General features: G+C 39.9%; 1 protein-coding gene across 10 annotated transcripts in view; it reads right to left on the reverse strand.

Moving 5' to 3' along the window:
- Nucleotides 1–17905, reverse strand: part of SGK2 (serum/glucocorticoid regulated kinase 2) — a 65346-nt gene extending 47441 nt beyond the window's left edge. Inside the window, exons 1-3 of one of the 10 annotated variants that reach the window (XM_070744790.1) lie at nt 17775–17869; nt 11601–11651; nt 9014–9074 (exon numbers count right to left, since the gene is read on the reverse strand). In XM_070744790.1, coding sequence (XP_070600891.1) covers nt 9014–9065 — 52 coding nt within the window. In that variant the 5' untranslated portion in view covers nt 9066–9074; nt 11601–11651; nt 17775–17869. Of the gene's footprint in view, nt 1–1192; nt 1743–5786; nt 5857–9013; nt 9510–11600; nt 11652–17774 lie in introns of those variants that run through there. The other 9 variants (XM_070744787.1, XM_070744789.1, XM_070744788.1 and 6 more) reach the window with 9 other exon arrangements.
- Between the last annotated feature and the right edge of the window lie 4856 nt (nt 17906–22761).

Genomic DNA, 22761 nt, shown 5'->3' on the forward strand with positions numbered 1-22761 from the left:
TGTGAGCCGCCCCGAGTCTTCGGAGAGGGGCTACATACAAATCTAATAAATTGAATTGAATTGAAATGAAATTGGGTGCTCTGAAGTTGAGCTCCAAATTTAGCTACTGGTACTGCGTTCCTGACCGTACCCGTAGGAGCCCATGACTGGTTAGAGTCACGGACGGGCTGCTGCTTGGATGGGGGGAATTCAATGGGGTAGCAAAAATGGAGCTCCACCCCAGAGCACCCAATTTACATTGAAAGATGTTGAAAGAAAATGCAAGGTGTCCTGCATAAGCCACGCCCACAGGGTGGTAGTAAAAATTTTGGTAGCCCTTCACTAGTTAGAGTGGTGTAATTCAGTGTTCTCAGATGTCTCCCTGGGTGGAGAGATGCCTGGGGGGACAAATGTGATCCTGGGAAACATGCATGGTCCCTCTCGATTGATTCCCCCAGATGAGGAGTGTTTTCCCAATTGTACCCTGCCGCAAGCCCGGAAGATGCGAGCCTGGAAGAGAAGGCAACCAGGCGGGGTGGGGCGGTTCTCGGGAAATGCCGCAGTAGCCATGAATGGCATGGTGAACCTGATGCTGGACAAGGAGGAGCATCCTCTGCAGTTGGGTAAAAGCTTTGAATGACACCCTAAAGCAGTGTTTCCCAACCTTGGCCGCTTGAAGCTATTTGGACTTCAACTCCCAGAATTCCCCAGCCAGAAAATGCTGGCTGGGGAATTCTGGGAATTGAAGTCCAGATATCTTCAAGTGGCCAAGGTTGGGAAACACTGCCCTAAAGCCTCCTTCCACACCATTTGCTGGCAGAGGCAGCGCTTATGGGCCAGGCCGGCTACCCCCCAAAATTGGCTTGATTCAGCTGGCTTGGCCCCATGTCAAAAGAGGACCCTAATCACAGTAACCTATGCCTGCCTAACCAAAAACAGGCTCCACTGAGTTCAGTGTGACTTACTCCCAGGTAAGTGGGTAGAGCAGCCTTCTCCAGCCAATAGTTTGCTTGCAGCTTATAATAAGTAAATAAATAAATATTAACACTAAAATTCCATTGGGGCCCAGATCAGAGAGTTGGGAGGGGCACGAAATCTTCTGGGGGGGGGGCGTAACAGAAAATTATTGAGAAGCACTGGTGTAATTGAACAGAGCTGCTGGTACAAGCAGGAGAGATTATCAACTTGTAAATGTAAATTTATACAAATGCACCTTTTCCAGGACTTTCATGACCGCAGTTGGTTCGGCACAGCTTGTTTGCTTCTCAGGAGAAAAACATAAATAAAAGAAGCCATTTTCCAATGCAGTCACCCAAGCTGAAAAATGGGCTGCTGTAACAAGATAGGAATGTGTCATACATATTTGCATTATAAAACAAATCTTTTGAAGGCGCCACGCAGCACAAAAATATGATAACCAAATTCCTTACAAAGTAAGATATTGATAGAAGTTTTTTTTAAGCCTCTTATCTGCCCCCTCCCCAATAGCCTTCTGAACTGGAGTCAGAGAAACCCATCTCTACTCATAAAATATAATGTTTCTTAAAGGCAAGTGATCACCCATAGGCAGGAATCTAATGCTGGAACCAATCAATGCTTAAAAAGTTTAGCACTTCTGCCTGGCCAGGAAGATCTTGCCTGATTTAGGAAATAAGACAAAATATTTCCTACTTTCCTCTAATCATAAAAAAGAAGTCCATGTGTTTCCCTTTCCCCCCCCCTTACAGTCATAAAACCATATTAGGCTCACATATCTTTCACCAAAGCCTTGGAAATCCCATAAAAACCTTGCTGGCGTGCCAGTTTGGTGTCAGCTTACCTCCAATGCAAACTTTGTATTGTTTTGGGAATAATTATAATAAAGAAACCTCCTTTCCAATAAAAGCCAGCCTCTCAGAGCATCTTGATTGCTTCCCGGCTTGGAAGGAACCCAGGGAAATTCTCTCAACAATATGTAAAATATCTTCTTTTGTTACTATGATGCTTTTAATATATATGATTTGTTCCTGGCTGGCTTTCTATGGACATGAGCCCAGAAGAATTCATGCTGGATGTAAGCCTATGACAATGGTGCAACAAGGTGCTTTGGGATGGGCCTAGTGTTAGATCGGATAATAAGGGACTCGGAGTTGCTGTAGCTAGGTAAGTCTTTATTTAAAGGATAGCTGTACCAGTTCAGAATACCAGCTGGCTCAGGGAAGGGCCACTGGTCCTTAGCGCTATCGAGTGCGCCCTCCGAGGCCGTCACAGGCATGTGTACATCTGGCAGGTGGGTGCGCACCTATCGGCATGAGATTTGGCTTCTGCACACGCACAGCAAGCGAAATCATGCATGAGTACAGGCATGTGAGAGAGATTTCAGCAATTTTCGTCGATATTTTTGATTCCGTGCATGCGCAGAAGCAAAAAATCAGCAAAAATCGCTGAAATCTGACTCACATGAGATTTTGTTTGCTGCACATGCAGAGAAGCCAAATCTTGCATGGGGACACACATGTGCGCATGAGGGACATGCATCTGCGTGTGCATCCCGGAATTTCCTACCAGGACGGAGCACCTGACCTCACTGGCTGTTCCCCACTACTGCACTGCTCCAAGGGAAACTGCTTTTTTAAAGGGCTCGCTTGGAGGCGGCAGGCTCTGACAGCCATTCGAATTTGCCGATCACGGTTGGCCAATCAGCGACCAGCATGCAAATTTGGATTATATACTCCCACATACATAACACCTAGGTATGCTATTAGGGTTATCTTTAACCCACAGTTATTTTTGTACAATGATGTCTTCACTCTATGAGCCCAGAAAAAAAGCAACTTGTTAAAGTAGGTACTAACTCTTTGGTGCTAAGATTGGTTGTTTTCTTATTAGCACTGCTGATGTTATCTAGCTTGAGTAGTTAAACTTCTACAAGAAAACAAGACTCCTCGGAGAGGGGCGGCATATAAATCCAATTAATAAAACAGCCAAGTTCAGAGAGCACTAAGGCCTCCACACTAACAAGTAGAAACATAGAAACGTAGAAGATTGACAACAGAAAAAGACCTCATGGTTCATCTAGTCTGCCCCTTATACTATTTCCTGTATTTTATCTTAGGATGGATACCCTCAAAACGTCGCTACAGAGCACTGCACACCAAGACAACTAGACACAAGAACAGTTTTTTTCCGAACGCCATCACTCTACTAAACAAATAATTCCCTCAACACTGTCAGACTTTCTACTAAATCTGCACTTCTATTCTACTTGTTTTTCTCATCATTCCTATCACCCATTTCCTCCCATGTTGACTGTATGGCTGTAACTTGTTGCTTATATCCTAAGATTTTTATTAATATTGCTTCTTCATTGCTTATTTGACCCCTATGACAATCATTAAGTGTTGTACCACATGATTCTTGACAAATGTATATTTTATTTTATGTACGCTGAGAGCATATGCACCGAGACAAATTCCTTGTGTGTCCAATCACACTTGGCCAATAAAAATTCTATTCTATTCTATTCTATTCTATTCTATTCTATTCTATTCTATATATGTTTATCCCAGGCATGTTTAAATTCAGTTACTGTGGATTTACCAACCGCGTCTGCTGGAAGCTTTATTCCAAGCATCTACTACTCTTTCAGTAAAATAATATTTTCTCATTTTGCTTCTGATCTTTCCCCTAACTAACCTCAGTAAGTACTCATAACAGTCCAAAGCGGCTTTTCTGTTTTGTAACTGAAGTGCTTCACACCCCTATCTCCAGGGAATACTTGTGCCCTAGGCCAGACTTAGAATCTGAAAGAAAACATACCAGAAGAAAACAATGGCAAACCACTTCTGCATTCTTACCAAGAAATGTCTATCAAATTACCAGGAGTTGAGTTCAGCTCAAAGACCACACTTACTTGCTGCTCTGACATTTCATCATTAACTTACGTTACTTAAGAGGACATGATTTGTTAAACGAAATGGGTTTTAGGAAAATATTATGGATATTACCCTAGAAGGCCTAGAACTACGGCACCTAAAATACGATTTGAGTATTGCCCACAAGATCATATGCTGCAACGTCCTACCAGTCAATGACTACTTCAGCTTCAACCGCAACAACACAAGAGCACACAACAGATTCAAACTTAATATGAACCGCTCCAAACTTGACTGTAAAAAATAAGATTTCAACATTCTAGTTATCGAAGCACGGAACTCATTACCGGACTCAATTGTGTCAAACCCTAACCCCCAACATTTCTCCCTTAGACTCTCCACGATTGACCTCTCCAGGTTCCTAAGAGGCCAGTAAGGGGCGTACATAAGTGCACTGGTGTGCCTTTCGTCCCCTGTCCAATTGTCTTTCCTTTCTCTCACTTATCATATATATTTTCTTTCTTTCATATATTCTCTCCTCTAAGTTCACTTTACCCTTATATATATTACTACATGTCTATTTTTCTTCCTATGTATTTGTGTATTGGACAAATGAATAAATAAATAAATAAATAAAATAAATAAATAAATAGTATGTGTATTGAATTTGGCTAAACTCCAGACTACGAAGAAAAGCAATTATTCACATCAAAATGGTGATGCACTAAAGTGGAAAAGATCAGTCTGATCTTTCAGTCTAGTCTTGATTACATTTTGATAATCTCCGAAGCATTGCAATGATTTTGTGATTTACATAAAGAAAAATGGAAAAAATTACATCACACATGAGGAGAAGTGGTATGAAATAGCAAGATATAAAAAAGCTATCTTCTTTGTCAAATCATTGAATATTTTACAGAGCATTATTTTTCATGGGGGTCTTTTTCAGGTTTGGGCACAAAGTTTAGACCTCAAAATTCATACTTGAAGTAAATAATAAATGGAATCCTTCTATGTTATTCTTCTATGTTTTTATGCTTTAAAAATCTATTTCCAAAGTTTTCTTTTTTAGCCACATATCTATACATGTTGTTGTTGTTGTTGTTATTATTGTTATTGATATTGTTATTATTTATTGGATTTATATGCCGCCCCTCTCCGCAGACTCGGGGCGACTAACAGCAGTAATAAAACAGCATATAATAATAATCCAATACAATGAGGTTCTTGCTACATCACAGTGAATATACAATCCAATTGTATATTCACTGTGATGTAGCAGGAACTATGTTAGGATTAATTTCCATTCTAAGTCACCAGAATTCAGCTTGGGCAATAGCCCCAACATGCTAAATGAAGCATAGTATTCACTGTTTAGCACGATTCAAGGTTAAGGCATAAGGATAAAAACAGTAGAACCTGACTAGCAACTTTTCTCTATATCTCAAAATCCATTCCAAGTCTACAATTAGTAGTTTTCCCTCAAATGTCACCATTTGAAAGAATTCTAATGGATACCAGGCATTATACTTCTAGGGAAGACCAGAAATGACCATTAAATTGCAAATGAAAGAAATCATGAGTTCCCCACACAAAGTATAATAGTTTGAATTAATGGTCACAAATTTATTGGGTTCTATTCAATGGCAGCAGCTACTTCTATGAATCATTTTGCTCTTTTCCAGGGATAAACCAGAAGTGGGTTTCTACAGGTTCTAGATGGTTCTTTAGAACCCTTAGTAACTCGGCCATGACATCACAGACTCAGTTTTGTCAGTGTCACTGTGGGCACCGCCATCTTGGATTTTTTTGCTTATTTTTTTGCTAAATTTTGCTTTTGCGCATGCGCTAAAGCTATTTTTTTCATTGCTGCAGGCACACATGCAAGGGGACTGCTCCAGATGAGCCACTCTCACTCTGCCTGAACATACAGTTGCCGCACCTGCCTCTCACCTGTCATGGCTCCAACGGCTGCAGTTTTGGGAGATGCAGGTTCATCTAGAGCTGAGCCTGTGGCTTGTCCCCGTTGCGGTTTGTAAATAATTAAAGTCCGTTAGAACCTTAATCACCGCGGAGGCGATGGATGGAACGCTTTTAGTCATTTGTTCAAAACAAGATTTCTTTTATTATAAAAGTAGAAAATAAAACATGTCTCGATGGACAACATAACAAATACATCTTACATGATGGTGGATAGAAAGAAGAATGGAGTTTTAGGATGAAGAAGAAGGAAGTAATGTTAGATGTGGCAGGATTTTACATCATAACAGGAGGAACTTAGTAAAGCACACACAGTTAACTCTTTGATTACTAAATGTCTCTGGGGATGGCAATATTCAGCGTGACAGTCCCTGATGCCCCCAGGTGCGAGGGGGCAGGGCAGGCAAGAGGCAGGCATGGCGGCTGTATGTTCAGGCAGGGTGAGGGGAGGAATGGCCTAGGCCTCACCAGCAAAGCAGCATGGAAGTTCCAGCCCATCCGTCTCACGAGCACAACAGGTGGTGTGAAGGAGACTGCTCGGCAGCAGATGATTGTGCAGAGGATCACTGGGGGGCACCTTGCCTTCCCCTGCCCTGCCCTCCATGTACAAAGACGAACCACCACCTGTCCTGAACTCCTCACCACTCCTGCACTAGCGTTCTGAGCCCACTTAATTGTGCTTCTTTGCTGGAAGCTGCCCCAGATCCAGCAAAAAAGCATGGAAGTTCCAACCCATCTGCCCCATGGCATGAATGTGACAAATGGCTGCGCCTCCCTGTTCAGCCTTCCTCGCCAGGTGCTGCACTACTCTGCCCAGCTCCACTTCCCACAAACTTTCTGAGAGACAGTTGGAGCAAGTGGGAGGCAGAAGCACACACGTGCTTGGATGGTGCTCAGCTTAACTTCCTGCCGAGGCTCAGAGACAGCCCAGCACGCCCATCTTCTGGCTCTCCAAGTACCACTACTGTCTCCCTGCCCCACCAAGGCCCCTGCTAGCCCTGGAGCCTGAGGCCGATGGTGCTCCATAGGTTTGCACCCCGATGCTGCCCGGCCTATGAAGGTCCCGGAACCAAAGCAGGAAATTAAGAGGGGTGGCAACAGCACTCCAGGATGGCACATGACAGGGGGGACACCGTTACCAGGCTGGGCCACCCTCCCTCCCAGTACCAGAGCACTTTCTTCTTTCTTCCGCCACTGAGAAGGAAGGAAGGGAGGGAGGGAGGGAGGGAGAGAGTGAGAGAGAGTGAAAGAAAAAAAGAAAGAAAGAAAGAGAAAGAAGGAAAAAGAAAGACGGAAGGAAGGAAATGGAAAAGGAAAGGAAAAGAAATAAAGAGAAGGAAAGAAAGAAAAAGAAGGAAGGAAGGAAGGAAGGAAGGAAGGAAGGAAGGAAGGAAGGAAGGAAGGAAGGAAGGAAGGAACTATGACCATAATTGAGCCCAAACTTTTGGTTGCTAAGCAACAGCATTGTTAAGTGAGTTTCACTACATTTTATACGTTGGCCACGCCCATCCACCTGACCTCCAAGCCACACTCACAAAATAAGTCACACCCATAGAACAGACAATAAAAAATGTTAGAACCCACCCTTGGGATACATTTAGAACGATGATCAAAGTAAAGGTGGAGTTTATTTATTTCTTTATTTTATTAATAGGATTTATATGCCACCCCTCTTCCAGGACTCTATGGAGTTGTCTCTCTGGATCTCTTTTCCAAAGCGGGGTGACATATTTTATTGTAAATTATTTGTGAGTGGGGGAAGGACAAGAAAAAAATCCATCCTCAAAATTCTTTCCCAGACCTCACACATTAATTTTGCTACAATCAAATCAAGCCTGCTATAAAATGATATTAAATTCATTAATAAAGGATTGTGAACTGTTAGGTTTGTAGAAATAGGAGCTACATACTGGCCACATGTTTACCATCTTCTGCTGGAAGATACAATGAATAATGTAGACTGGACTTTTGTTTGCCCTGAGAACTGGATATACATAAATCAATACATTTTAGGGACAAAAAGATGGACATATCAGATCAAACAGATGTACAACATTTCAACAAAGAAGCTAAGGAGGAATTGTTATAGAATGGTTAACTGGAGAGAGCTGAAAAAATCTTATTTTAAATAGTGCATCAGTTTTTGATATGTTAGACATGGGATGGATAATCTACAGTCCATGAACTTCAGATAATCCCAAATACTATTTATGCAACCCTCAAGATAATACTGTACTGCTGAAACTTGACAGCATAATTCTTTTCTAATGTGGGATATTTAATAAAATGTTTTGTAAAATTATAAGGTACTGTAAAACATGGCACTGACTTTTGTTATAATGAATTCCTAAACGTTATTCTAGAACTACAGTACCTCTGTCACACAATATTAAAAAGAAAACAGTGGTTCATTCATTTAGCCAAACTAGTACAAATCAACAGAAATTGGTGGGAACACCAATATAATTTACCCCTTTTCATTGTATATCACTTTTTTTTGCTCAGTCATTAGGAGTGTTTAAAAATATTAAAACATAAAGTGCTGAAGATAATACAATAGATCAAGTAAAAAGATGCATATTGTATGATATTTCAGTTTGAGTGATTTGATGGTTAGGTGGCTTTAGAAAAGTAAAAACAGAAAAGTAAAACATTAAAATGTTTTTTTAAGTAAAAAACCCAAAATGCATCAAATAAAATAGGTCTGTAAAATGCCCATTTAAAATACTAAAACTGATAGTGGAGTTCTTTTTAAAAGGAGTTTTTTTTTAAAAAGCAGCTATTAATTATTTTCATTATCCATGCATCTGTACTCTGAATAACTCAGAATAGAGAATTTAGTAGGTAGAAATGCCTGCCTCGCTGTGTAAACTTTCTGCCGATTTCTGCAGATAAAGCTATCTTTAAAAGCAAAAAAAGCAAGGCTAATAGGTTTACAAATCCTATCACTAATACACCATTTAAATGCATGGAAGTTTAATTACCAGACTTTCTCTTATAAATTAAACCCTATTTCATTAACAAACAAACAAACATATACTAAAATAGTAGAAAGCAAGCCATTTTATCATTCTTAAGCATCTATAAAAATAAATTATAAGGTAACTGTTAACCCGGCATACTTTAAGTGTTTGAGATTAAAGATTATATCAGACAGATCATCTTTCATTAGTGGGGTGGTGAAATCTGCTGTACTTTACCTTTTGTCTTTCCCAGTGTGGTGAAGAGGGCCTGTGTCCCAGGTGAGTGCATGGAGCCAATCTGAGATACAACGGGAAGAAATTCTTTGACAAGTTTGTCTGTTGGCCACTATCCCTTAGCTAGGACGAGAGTTGTAGTATGAAGCTCCTTTAACTGATGTCCTCCTACAAATGTTAAGATCAGCTCTCCCTCAGTAGGAAATGAAGCAAGGTGTTATTATGCATTGGCTAGATGCCAGCAACTTCACCTCTACACAGGTGGAATTTCACTGCAATACTTAGAACACCCATTTTAGGTAATTTGCATTTTTTTTAATAAAGGTTCTCTTTCAAACTATCCTGAAAGGTGAAATGGGATCAGTTTATAATATGATTTCTTAGGTCAGATGATGAGGTAGAGCCAATCAAAGATGCCAAACACTACAGAACACCTAATAAAGTTATGCCAAGTCACACTCTGCCATACTTCATCCAGCGGCTGAGTTCCTGATGAATCCTTAGAAATACAAGAGGGACAGAAATTTGATTACAAAGAAGTAAGTTGTTACTCAAAAGTAATCCCTGACTGATTAACCCTGACTGATTAACAATTGATACTCAGTAGTAACTTTGAAGTTAGATTTGTAGAACCATCCAATGAGACTACTAGGATACCTGGATTTATACTCCTGATTTTGAAGTTCTGCAGCCCCTTTCTCAAATTTCTTTAATTGATCATGCTGTGATCATTCTTGTTAAGGTTGTGTCCTCATAATTCGTTCCAGCTGAAGAAGCCGAATGTTGTTTTCAGCTGCTCAGGTTTTAAAGGAGGGTTGTAATGAGAACAATCTAGAATACCTCATTGGTTACACAGTTGCTCAAGTAATTAATGGTATCTGCCTAGTTCCTCTTGACCATTGGGCTGTGCAAAGCTGCCCCTCCCCTTCAGGCATTGAGAACTGCCTTCCATGACCATTAAGGCTTAGGTTTCACTGGGCACCTGACTTCCAAAGCTGCATCTACCTAAAGAATACTGGCATTTTCTGAAGGGCTTGTTAGGTCTATCAGGTCTCTCTTGAGAGAGAACTAATCTTGTGTGATACACATAGTTGATTGAAGCCAGGAAAAAGAGCCAGAATTGATCACTACAGATATCAGTTCTGATACCAATAAATTTTCTACTTCTAGAAACAAGGGACTTCATGTGGACAACTTCTGATACTGTCAGCCATAGAGATTCACTACAGTAGTGATTTTCAACCTTTTTTGAGCCGCGGCATATTTTTTACATTTACAAAATCCTGGGGCACACCACCAACCAATATGACACAAAATGACAGCCTAAGACACTCTCCTCTCTTTTTCCATCCCTGTAACTCCTCCCCTTCCTTGTGTGTGTGTGTATATATATACACACTCTTGAACCATTTCCAAAAACAGGTGAGGGCTGGGGGGTTTTCTCTTTCTTATTCTTTGAGTTCTTTTTATCATATGCTTTAAATCAAAAGTCATTTCTCTCTCTCTTTTGTTTCTCTCTCTTTCCTCTCATTCTCTGTCTCAATCATTTTCTCATTTCTCTTTTTACTCCCCTTTTTGCTCATTTCTCTCTCTCTCTCTCCCTTCCTCTCCTTTTCTCTCTCTCTCGCTCTCTTGCTTTCTTTCTCTCTCTTTCTCTCTCTCTTGCTTTCTTTCTCTCTCACTCTTGCTTTCTCTTTCTCTCTCTCTCTCTCTCTCTCTCTCAGCAAAAAGTTGCGAGACCGGAGCCTGAGCTTCCTTCTTTGCGGCACACCTGATCATGTCTCGCGGCACACTAGTGTGCCATGGCACACTGGTTGAAAAACAATGCACTACAGCACTGCAGTTCCTTTTGTAGTGTCCTTACTGTATTAGAATATAATATAATAGAATATAGAAATAGGATAGAAAATAAAAGAAAATATATATTTGTCAAGAATCATGAGGTACAACACTTAATGATTGTCATAGGGGTCAAATAAGTAATGAAGAAACAATATTAATAAAAATCTTGAGGATACAAGCAATACGTTTCAGTCATACAGTCATGAGTGGGAGGAAAGGGGTGATAGGAATGATGAGGAAAAAACTAGTAGTAATAATAGTGCAGACTTAGTAAATACACTGCTCAAAAAATAAAGGAAATACTTAAACAACACAATATAACTCCAAGTAAATCAAACTTTTGTGAAATCAAACTGTCCACTTAAGAAGCCACACTGACTGACAATCAATTTCACATGCTGTTGTGCACATTAAACTTTGTACAGAACAAAGTATTCAATGAGAATATTTCATTCATTCAGATCTAAGATGTGTTATTTGAGCAATATAGGTTGACAGTGTTGAGGGAATTATTTGTTTAGCAGAGTGATGGCAATTATTAATTATTAACAATTATCTATTATTCCGTTATTTCACCTGTCCCCTGTGTTTGTAACCTGTCAGCTGGGTTATTTTTGGACAAAGATTTAACAGTATTTCAGAATGACACTAGCTCCTCAGTCAGAAATAGCTAACAATTATTGTCAGTGGAGCACTTCTGCACCTGTTCATGTGATAGATTGCTAAACATGCTGTTCTAAGTACTTACCCTAGGAGGAGATCTGTTGATATATATATTTTTGGCAGCCAGCCGTTAATGCTTGATGAGAAGGAAAGCAAAACAGGAATCCATCAATTTCATTCTTCGCCGTATTCTGCATTAAAATTGTAAGGGCAGTGCCACTTACTAGCCTCAAGACTAAGTTTCTCTAATTGCTGACATGATTGAGGCCTAGAGCAGAGGTCTCCAACACCAGGCCATGCCACTACTGGGTTGTGACCTATTCGCAACTGGGCTATGTAAGTGGTGGGCCAACTGGGGCAAGCGGCAGACTGGCGCACAAACAGCTCAACTTGTGAAGTCAAGCTGCGCATGGATGTGCGTGTCTACTGGTCCACTGTGCACACGTTGAGCAGCAGGCACATGCACGCTGACCCACCACTTATGTGGCCCAGTTTGCCACTCCCCTACCCCAAGGCCGGACCATCAAGGTGCAAAGTTTGGGGACTACTTGCCTAGAAGCCCAACCTTTTTATTTTGTTACTAGTTGGATGAATCTGTCTGTTTCAGTTGTTCATTCGTTTTGTTTTTACTGTTAAGCCTCCGTGGTTTAATTTTCACATCAGTCTGACATTTTTAAAATAGTTTTCATGAAAATGAGTATGAATATTTGTGCAAATCTGTCTTAATGCCCGTATTTATCTGCTTTGTGCATGCCAGTTATGTAATATTTGTATTTTCTGAAAGCATTTCCTGTACACACATTTTTGTCTTATTTCCTTGTTTCTTTCTTAGCAATTTGTAGAGAGTTGAAAGGAAAACTCAGGTTGACTCAATAGTTATATTCACGCATGCTTATATAGTAGTGTACTGTTTCTTTAGTCAGATCTACTTTTTTAATCCATAGGTTGCAATTCATAGCTATCATAGGTGTCTGTTAGAGGCTGTGATAATTTATTTATCTTCTCCGAAGACTCAGGGCGGCTCACAACAAGTGGTAAAGTGCTGTTGTGTGTATCATACATGCAGTGAAGGGCTACCAAATTTTTTACTATCACACTGTGGGCATGGCTTATGCAGGATGCCCTGCATTTTGTTTCAACATCTTTCAGTGCAAATTGTGTGCTCTGGGGTGGAGCTCCCTTTTCGCTACCCCACTGTGGGACCCCCCCCCCATCCGGGCAGCAGCCCACCCCTGGACATGTAACATAATTTTCCCCCTTATGTGCTACAGTGCTACACAGTTGTGCAAGTGAATGTTAGAATTTCATCTTAGTAAATAAAATCAATACACCACAAAAAGAAATAAAGGACAAAATTTCCAACTACAAATCTTTCCTCCATCCTATTCCCAAATTCAAAGTTCAAAGCGCTCCCACTAATATAACTTACAAGGCCTCCAAAGCCAGTGAATATCAAGTTAATGGCATTAAAGGGAGAGGAAGAAAACCTTGCCAAACCTGTTCTACTAGTAAGGCCACTAAGACAGTATGAAATAGAGTATTGTTAGTTTATCATTTATATATGCTATTGAGATATATTGGATTATTAAAATGTCATATAGGCAAAAATAAAATAGAAATATGCCTGGTCTATAAATAGAAGATAAATATGTAAACATAACTCAAGATTCAGTCTGATGTTGGCAAAAACCATAGGAATGGTAATGTCCTAATTGCACTGCAGATTGCTAAATTGTTGTTTAGCAAAAGTTTGAACTTTTTCCTCATTAAATCTAGTGAAGGAACTGCCCGTATTTTCTAGGGCCTTGTAAAATATGGAATGTTCTTCTATTGTAGATATATTTGAAGCTTTGCATTGCAAGAGATACAGTGCAGTCTATTTTCAAATTCTTTTTTTGCAGAAACTAAACAACATGTATTTTTCCTAGTATAAAGTGTGTTTTTAGTACACAATGTTATAACTAGGACTATGTTATTGTATTTAAATATATATATTTGGACTTCCAGTGGTTTGGGGACAGATATTACTGCCTGCCCTCCCTGCCACTATGCAGAGTTTGGTGGATATTGTTGTTACTTGAAACTGAAATGTTTACTTTATATACATAAAAGCAAAAGAATCAGATACTGTATATCGAGTGAAGAGAAAGAAAGGAAAAAAACAGGAAGGGAAACTACCAAACAGTTCATCTAGCCCAGGGGTCCCCAACCGCCGGTCCGCGGACCAGTACCGGGCCGCAAGGCATGTTGCACCGGTCCGCAGAGTCAGCAGCTGCTGTGGAGCCGGCGAGTGCCAAGCTGTTTCCTGTCTCTTTCCCCTCACGTTCACTTGGGACCGCCATTTGCCTCGGGCTGAGAAAACCTTTGATTGCTTGCTTTCTTCCTTTCCTGTCTTTCTTCTCTCGTCGAAAGTGGTCTATTTCCTCCTTGCGAAGCCCTTGCAAAGCCCTCGCTCTGCCTGCAGCTCAAACGAAAAGGCTTTGGCATTGTGCAGCTCTTTTTTTGCTAGGCTCCCCCACCCTATTCCCGGGGTCCTGGGTGGGAGCGAAGCCAGGGGTGTGTGTGTGACCATGAAACCCCCACCACCAGCTCTGGTAATTTTCTTTTGGAAGGATTCCTTGCTGCAAGAAAATTACCAGACCTGGCAGTGGTGGGCGCTCCAAGCAGGCAGCGATCGCAAAGGAAGGTGACTGTGTCCGTGGAGGCACCTCCCTCTGCTCTGGGATTCCTTGCTGCAATCCCAGCCGGAACGGGGGGGGGGGATGTCCTCTGGAACTGCTGAAAGGCAAACGGCGGTCCCGAGTGAACAGGAGGGGAAAGAGACAGGAAACCGCCCCCTCCTACCCTTCCTCTCTCTGTCACCTCAACTCCCCCGCAAAATTAAAAAGGGGGGGGAGAGAGACAATGGAACGATAAGCTAAACCCCCTTTCCGCCCCCACCGGGCCATAGAAAAATTGTCTTGCTGAAACTGGTCCCTGGTGGAAAAAAGGTTGGGGACCACTGATCTAGCCCATCAAATATAGGCTAGAAGTTAACTCTGAGTGCCAAATAAGCTACAGTATGTTCACTAACTATGCTTATATACTGAAGCAAACATTGGTGCATGCTTCTCCATTGGCGCTTGACTTTTGAATGGCACACCAGGTGACAACGGTCCCAAAAATAGGTGACAAACAACCGGATAGCCAGGACCAAAGGAAAAATACAAAGGAACATTAGTTAAATTAAAATTAAATCAAATTAAGCCATTATGATTATTTCTTAGTGAATATGAAACACCTTCTGTCAAACTAACATTTCCAATTGGTTTGCAGAGATTTGAGAGGATGTATTTAGGGCGTCCACTACTTATAGGCAAACATACTCCTTCAGGTTGGGCTTGTATACTAGCCACAAGAGTTCTAACCTATGCAGGTTTTACCTCATTCCAGGCTCAAAACAACTTTTTCTTTTTTTGCACTTGTGTCAGAAGCATTAGGGCAGGGGTCCCCAAACTTTGCAACTTTAAGACTTGTGGACTTCAACTCCCAGGATTCTCCAGCCAGCATGGCTGGCTGGAGAATTCTGGGAATTGAAGTCCACAAGTCTTAAAGTTGCCTTGTTTGAAGACCTCTGCATTAGGGCATTTCTGGATTGAAATTATTAACCAGTAACATCACTGTTGCCCTGTTGGTGGCTCCATATCCCCGGCAGGAGCTGGAGCAAAGGATGAGAACTCACCTTGCCCCATGGAAACACTCGGGCCTCGAACATGAGCATCTTAGCCACAAGAGCCACTGTGCTCCCAACACCAATTATCTATCTACATACATTAAAATGAGTAATGGGAGAATTCTAAATATAGAAAATGAGATCACGGTACAGGTAGTCCTCAGTTTACAACAATTCATTTAGTGACCGTTCAAAGTTACAACGGCATTGAAAAAATGACTTATAACCATTTTTCACAGTTGCAACCTTTGCAGTATCCCCATGATTATGGCAACCGGTTCATATGTATGACCTTTGTTATGTCATGTGATCACCTTTTGCGACCTTCTGACAAGCAAAATCAGTGAAGAAGTCAGATTTACTTAACAACTGGGTTACTAACTTAACAACGGCAATGATTCACTTCACAACAACGGCTGTGAAATGGGGCAAAACTCACTTAACAACAGAAAGTTTGGGCTCAATTGTGGTAATAAATCAAGGACTACCTGTGTAGATTAAAATCTATACTGGTGCAGTTCTGCTCTTATAACAGCAAACAAGAGTAACTAACTAGAGCATGCAAAACTTTTGCCAGACCAATCCTTGAATACAGCTCATCTGTCTGGAACCTGCACCACATTTTGGATATAAACACTCTATAAAATGTCCAGAGATACTTTACTAGAAGAGCCCTCCACTCCTCCACTCGCAACAGAATACCCTACGCAACTAGACTTACAATCCTAGGTTTAGAAAGCTTAGAACTACATCATCTTAAACATGATCTAAGCATAGCCCATAAATTATTTGCTACATTCTTCCTGTCAATGACTACTTCAGCTTCAACTACAACAACACATGAGCACACAACAGATACAAGCCTAAAGTAAACCACTCTAAACTCAACTGCAGGAAATACAAATTTAGTAACCGAGTAGTTGATGCTTGGAATTCACTACCAGACTCTGTAGTATCATCACCTAATCCCCAAAACTTTACCCTTAGATTATCCACTGTTGACCTCTCCTGATTCCTAAGAGGTCAGTAAGGGATGTGCATAAGTGCACCTGAGTGTCTTCCATCCCCTGTCCTAATGTTTCTCTCTTACTAGTATAATGTATATAAATATTATATCATTGTATACCACCAATACGTATGTGATAAAACTAATAAATAAAATAAAAAATGTTAAAATGGGGGGGGGGGAAGGGAGGGCAGAGAAAAAAGAAGTTTAACCCCTAGGCAAAATGCAGGGAGGGAGAGTTGGGGAGTCCTGCTGTTCAAATAAATGGACATGAAATCCAAAAATTAGTGAGATACTTTGAGACAAGGTTTTTTCATTATCTCCCAGGCTACCTTACTGATATCATATTGTGCGATCTAGATGTTATTACAGATAGTCTTTGCTTACTGACTGCCTAGTTCAGCCACCATTGAAACTTACAGCAGAGCTGGGGGAGTATGATGACTGGTCTTCAAAGTCATCACAGCACTCCTATCGTCACGTGATTCATACACTTGGCCACTGGCACGCATTTACCACAGTTGCAGCATTCTGGGGTCACATGATCATTATTTGCAAATTTCACAGCCAACTTTCAATGGGGAAGCCAACAGGAAGTCGCAAACTGCAATAATGTGAAATTGCTCTCAAAAATCGCTGGCGCACTGGTGATTTGCTTAATGACCACAACATAACTGATGTCACAAGTCAGGCACAGTCATAGGTTGCTTCACTTAACAAGTGCGCCCATTAGTGACATAGATGCTGGTCCCAATTACGCTTACTAAGTGAGGACTCTTGTTTTCCATTTGTTATGCTATTGAATTGTCCCTAACGTTTGGTTGTTTCTTTTAAAAATGAAAATGCTACAACATTTTCAATGTCTAATGCTGGAAATAACATTAAATTGCACAGCAGAACATAACTCTCTGGGGATCTAAAACCAGTTTATTGTGGAACAAACTGTTATCAGAAAGGCAGTGGCTCGAATCTGCATTCAAGTAGCTCAGTTCTAAATAACTGCTTTCCATGGTTTTAGAATTAGTTTTCCCAGATCTATTTCTTTCTTAGATCTTCCTCCAAAAATACATAAACCAGAATATCTCCGGGACCGCCTTCTGCCGCATGAATCCCAGCGACCGATTAGGTCCCACAGAGTTGGCGTTCTCCGGGTCCCGTTGACTAAACAATGTCATTTGGCAGGTCCCAGGGGAAGAGCCTTCTCTGTGGTGGTCCCGACTCTCTGGAATCAGCTCCCCCCAGAGATTAGAACTGCCCCCACCCTCCTTGCCTTTTGTAAATTCCTTAAAACCCACCTCTGCCTTCAGGCATGGGGGAATTGAGACATCTCCCCTAGGCTTATACAATTTATGTATGGTATGCTTGTGTGTATGTTGTTTTAATAATGGGTTTTTAAAATGTTTTTTACATTATTAGATTTGTCATAAATTGTTTTATTTTGTTGTGAGCCGCCACAAGTCTATGGAGAGGGGTGGCATACAAATCTAATAAATCAATCAATAAACAAATAAAGATAAAATAAAGATAAATCCAAACCTTACCTGCTTATGGAAGCACTGCCAGAAGTCTGGTTTCTCTGTGTCTTTCTGAAAGCAAAATCATTCCATCTTCTAACTGTAGTGCCTTGTTTGTGTCCTCTTTTCCTCATGCTTTTGTTTTTATAAATTAGTCTGAAGGTCAGAAGAGTATGAGGAGTGGCTTATGCTGGGAAGTAAATTATTACCCTGCCATTGACTCTGAAGGGGATAAAAATTGAAGGCAATGGTGATGGAGGATAGCTGTTCTCACTGCAAGATTAGAGGCCAACTCAGCTTTCCTGGGAAAATGAAAATTATTTATGAAAGTTTTGTTTTCCGGAAGCAATTCATATACTGAAGCTGAGCTATTAGGATATGTGCTTCTTTTTAAATGCCACAGAATGGCAGTCTAGAGCTAGGTAGTTTATGTCAGTCTCAAATAGTGCAATTAATCCCCTGAAAGGGTCACATTATTTGAATACTTATTAGTGATCCCTCGTTTTTCACGGGGGATGCATTCCAAGACCACCCACGAAACCTTTTTTCCACAAAGTAGAGGAAATATATTTTTTAATGTATTTAACAAGTATTTGGAGTTTTAAACCCTCCCTGTATTGTTAACAACCCACCGCTGCTGACTGCTGAGAGAGACCAGCTTCTCTCAGCAGTCAGCAGCGGTGGTAGTGGCTTTCCTGTAGTTGGGCAGCGGTGGATGATCTTCAGAGAGTTGAGAAACATCCACGAACTGGAGGACAAGACAAGCCGACCCTTCCCCTGTGATGCACGGGCTGGAGGAAGCTGCCGCTGCAGTTTCCCCCCACCCCCACCCCCACCCACAAACCGTCCCTGCCCCAGCATTCTAAGCCATAAGCCCCCTTCGAAAAAACCCGTGAAGTAGCAAATCCGCAAAAGATGAACCGCGAAGCAGAAATACAATATTATCTTCAACATGATAAATCATGCATGCTAAACAAGCTTTATAATGTGTGGATAGGTTTTCTAGCTGTTTAACCTGTGATAAAATGGATTTCAAAAGAAGGAAAAACAACTTTCTGCCTCAGGTAAAAATAAACCACTGCTTACACAATATTTAGAAAGACTGACATCTTGAGGAAATTTTGACAGTATTCTGTACTTCAACATTCTAAACTAATGGCTTAACTAAAGAGAACATTATGAGGGGATTTTTGAATAGATCAGAAATGTCAAGGCCACGTTTAAGAATGAATTTGCAAATACTAGTTATCTGTATTTTGTCAGTATTTTTCAATTCCTTACTTGCAATATATACTATCCAAAATATACTGCATATTCTTGCAAGACTTGAGGCAAATGAAGCCAGTTGTTCCAGGCCAGATATGACTATTATACGAACATGTAACAATTGTTTATTCTGAAAATCACTAAGAAACATTTTGCCATGTACTGTATCCATTAATTTGGAAGAGCAGAAGAAAGAAACCACATAATGTAAACTAATTTAAAATACTGCTGATTTTTTTTAACCAAGTGAAAAATCATATGGCAGATTCATGATTTACTACTGAACTTAGATCAGGAAGCCTGACAGTATCTTATGGGGATTAATTGGTAAATCATGTGAAAATATGGTTTCAATTCTCTTTCTACAATGCTTTTCCATTTTTGTGTGTGTGTGTGTGTGTGTGTGTGTGTGTGTGTTCATACTTGTGAAAGTATAAAATCCATGTTAGACTTAACTAGCACTTCTTTTTAAGTTCATATATATTTTATTTATTATTTATTTATTTGCCAAGCATGTTCAAGATAGTAGGTATTGGTATAAACATAAACATTAGCAAGGTGGGTACAGGTAAATTAAACAGTAGGACAGGGAGAGTAAACACAATGGTGCACTTATGCATACCACTTACAGACCTCTTAGGAATGGAGTGAGATCAACTGTAGACAGTCTAAGGTTAATGTTTTTGAGGTTTGGAGAATAAACCACATTTTTGTGCATTCCAGACATTGATTACTCTGTTGCTGAAGTCATATTTTCTGCAGTCAAGTTAGGAGCGGTTTACATTAAAGTTTGAATCTATTGTGTGCTCATGTATTGTTGAAGAAATCATTGAAAGGTAGGACACTGTGGTAAATGATTTTATGAACTACATTTAGGTCAGATTGAAGGCAATGAAGTTCTAGGCTATCTAAGCCCAAATTTTCAAGTCTGGTGGAATAAGGTATTCTGTTGTGAGCAGAAGAATGGAGAATTCTTCTTGTGAAACATTTTTGGACTTTCTCGATTGTATTGATATCTGATATGCATTGCATATTCCAGACAAGCTGTATTCAAGAACTGGTATAGCAAATGTTTTGTATGCTCTGGTTAGTAGTTCAGTGTTTCTGGAGTAGAAGCTACGTAAAATTAGGTTTGTAACTCTTAGTGCTTTTTTTGCAATGTTGTTACAGTGAGCTCTGGCACTAATAATAATAATAATAATAATAATAATAATAATAATAATAATAATAATAATAATAATAATTTATTAGATTTGTATGCCGCCCCTCTCCATAGACACTTAGGTCATTGGATAAGAGTACTCCAAGGTCTTTAACAGAGTGAGGGTCAGCTGGTTAGTAGATTAATATTGCCAGAGAAGAAGCTATGCAAGATTAGATTAATAACTCTTAGTGCCCTTTTGGCAATGTTGTTACAGTGGCACTTAGGTCATTAGATATGAGTATTCCAAGGTGCTTGACAGAGTGAGGGTCATCTATAAGGTCATGTCCTCCAAGTTTGTATTTTGTGTTCTGATTATTTTTGCCAATGTGCAAGACAGAGCATTTATTGTTTGAGATTTGAAGTTGCCAGTTGTTTGACCATTCCGATACATGGTCAAGGTCCAACATTATTATTATTATTGTTGTTGCTGTTGTTGTCGTTGTTGTCATCATCATCATTTTTATATATATATATATGTTGGGTATATATATGTTGTTTGCTTTTTTAAATATGATAGGGGTTTATGTGCTTTTTAATATTAGATTTCTTTTCGCTGGAATATTGTTTTTATTATTGTTGTGAGCCGCCCCGAGTCTTCGGAGAGGGGTGGCATACAAATCTAATAAATTGAATTGAATCATCATCAAATCACAAGTAATGAGAGATGAATTATGAACACAAATAAACCCTAAAACCTGCATCTGGATGAGAAAGTTGTAAGTTAAAACTGAATGTGACTGGGGGCTGGTTATCCATCAGTAAATTTTACATCCTCGTTATGCTCTAACATTGCATATGAAAACAAATGCAAATGGAACTGAAACATGTGATCCTTTATTATTTGCAGATCTTATTCCACCTAGTACTTATAATTTACCTTCTGGGATAGCATTTCTTGACCAGAGATAGTCCTTGGATTAAGGCTATGTCAATTCAAATCATAAGATGATCAGATATCACATTACTATTCTTTGATCATCCCTAGTTTGATAATAATTTCAAGGATAAAATTAGGCATGTTTTAATTGGCAACAAAGCCTGCAGCGTATTACCTGAATTGCTAGGAATCATTAAGCCACATTCTGACAGTAATAAATGTTTCCCCCATTCCTTCCCTACTCTGGGACCAGCCAGAGGTGGTATTTGCTGGTTCTCTGAACTACTCAAAATTTTCAGTTCTCCAGGCACCTGTCAGAAGCTGCTGAATTTCACCCTGGCTGGTAGTGTAATTGATTTTGAGGCAACCATTGACATTAATTCTTCTAATATTACTGCTTTAGATTGCAAATATATCTTGAAAATGCTATCAGCTATGCAGATATACTAATATCTTCAGACCCGGATTGTATAGCCTGATGGAGGCTGTCTGTCTAAGACACCTGCATGGTGGTACTGCCTCCGAAGAGTCAAATTGCTATCACCATTTGATTTCTGTATAAATGTAATCTTTCTAACCCTCATACATTCTTGTAAAAACCACAGTGTAATAGATTAGGCTGAAATGGTAGTTGGGCTCATTTTAGAGGTTTTCTCCACCTAAGTACATTGTTTTTTGGCATTACAGTACTGCTTGCTGGAATTCTCAAGTTGATTTTCATTCTGTAAATTATCTTCAGTGACGTCAATGAAGGCTTAGTTTGAACCAAGGTTAGAACAAACGTAGTGTGCATGAGTAGTCCAGCCTTGCATTTATTTATATTTCTAGATTATAGTTCCAAAAGGAAATAAAAAGCAAACAATGTAACAAAATAACAGTATAGAAATAAGCCTTGTTTCCAAAAACATAGAGCATGAGATAAACAGACATTCTAAAACTGTCTAATTTATGAATTATGTACTTTAAATTGTTAACTGATCAAACTTTGGAATTGCCACAAGTCTTCAAACGCATAGTAGTCAACATTAAATGTTCAAGGATTTCACTTTACGTGTTTGTAGAGATTCATAGAGTTAGAAAGTTTAAGAAAAAAAAGTTATCTTATATTTTTGTTCTTTTATCTTGTTTTGTTTAGGAAAAAAACTTTATCTGAAAAAAATCCTGTTTTCTTGTTCTACTACTGTCTTTAATTCTCTGATACAGCTTCAGAATTTTGTCCTCCAAGTGGGAACACAGCAATTAAAAAGTCATATAATGCACCCTCCTCCCAATCTAATGACATTGAAGTGAGCTGGGGTGGTTAGAGTGCAGCCCTGCAGGCTAATTCAGCTAACTGCTAGCTGTAGTTTAGTGGTTCAAATCTCACCACCAGCTCAAGATTGACTCAGCCTTCCATCCTTCTGAGGTGGGTAAAATGAGGACCCAGATTGTTGGGGGCAATAGGCTGATCCTGTAAACTGCTTAGAGGGCTGTAAAAGTACTATGAAGCGGTGTATAAGTGTACATGCTATTGCTATTCTTTTCAGGCTAGAATATTTGGAGGTCATGTGGGCTGTTGGGGATTGCTGCTACCACCACATCTTGTGAGGGGATGTGCGAGCGTGTTTTCAGTAATTTTTTCTTCTGCATGCCAAAATTGCTGAAATCTTACACACACGTGCGTCCCC

This window comes from Erythrolamprus reginae, chromosome 3 (genome assembly GCF_031021105.1).
Source record: "Erythrolamprus reginae isolate rEryReg1 chromosome 3, rEryReg1.hap1, whole genome shotgun sequence".
Lineage (NCBI taxonomy): Eukaryota > Metazoa > Chordata > Lepidosauria > Squamata > Dipsadidae > Erythrolamprus > Erythrolamprus reginae.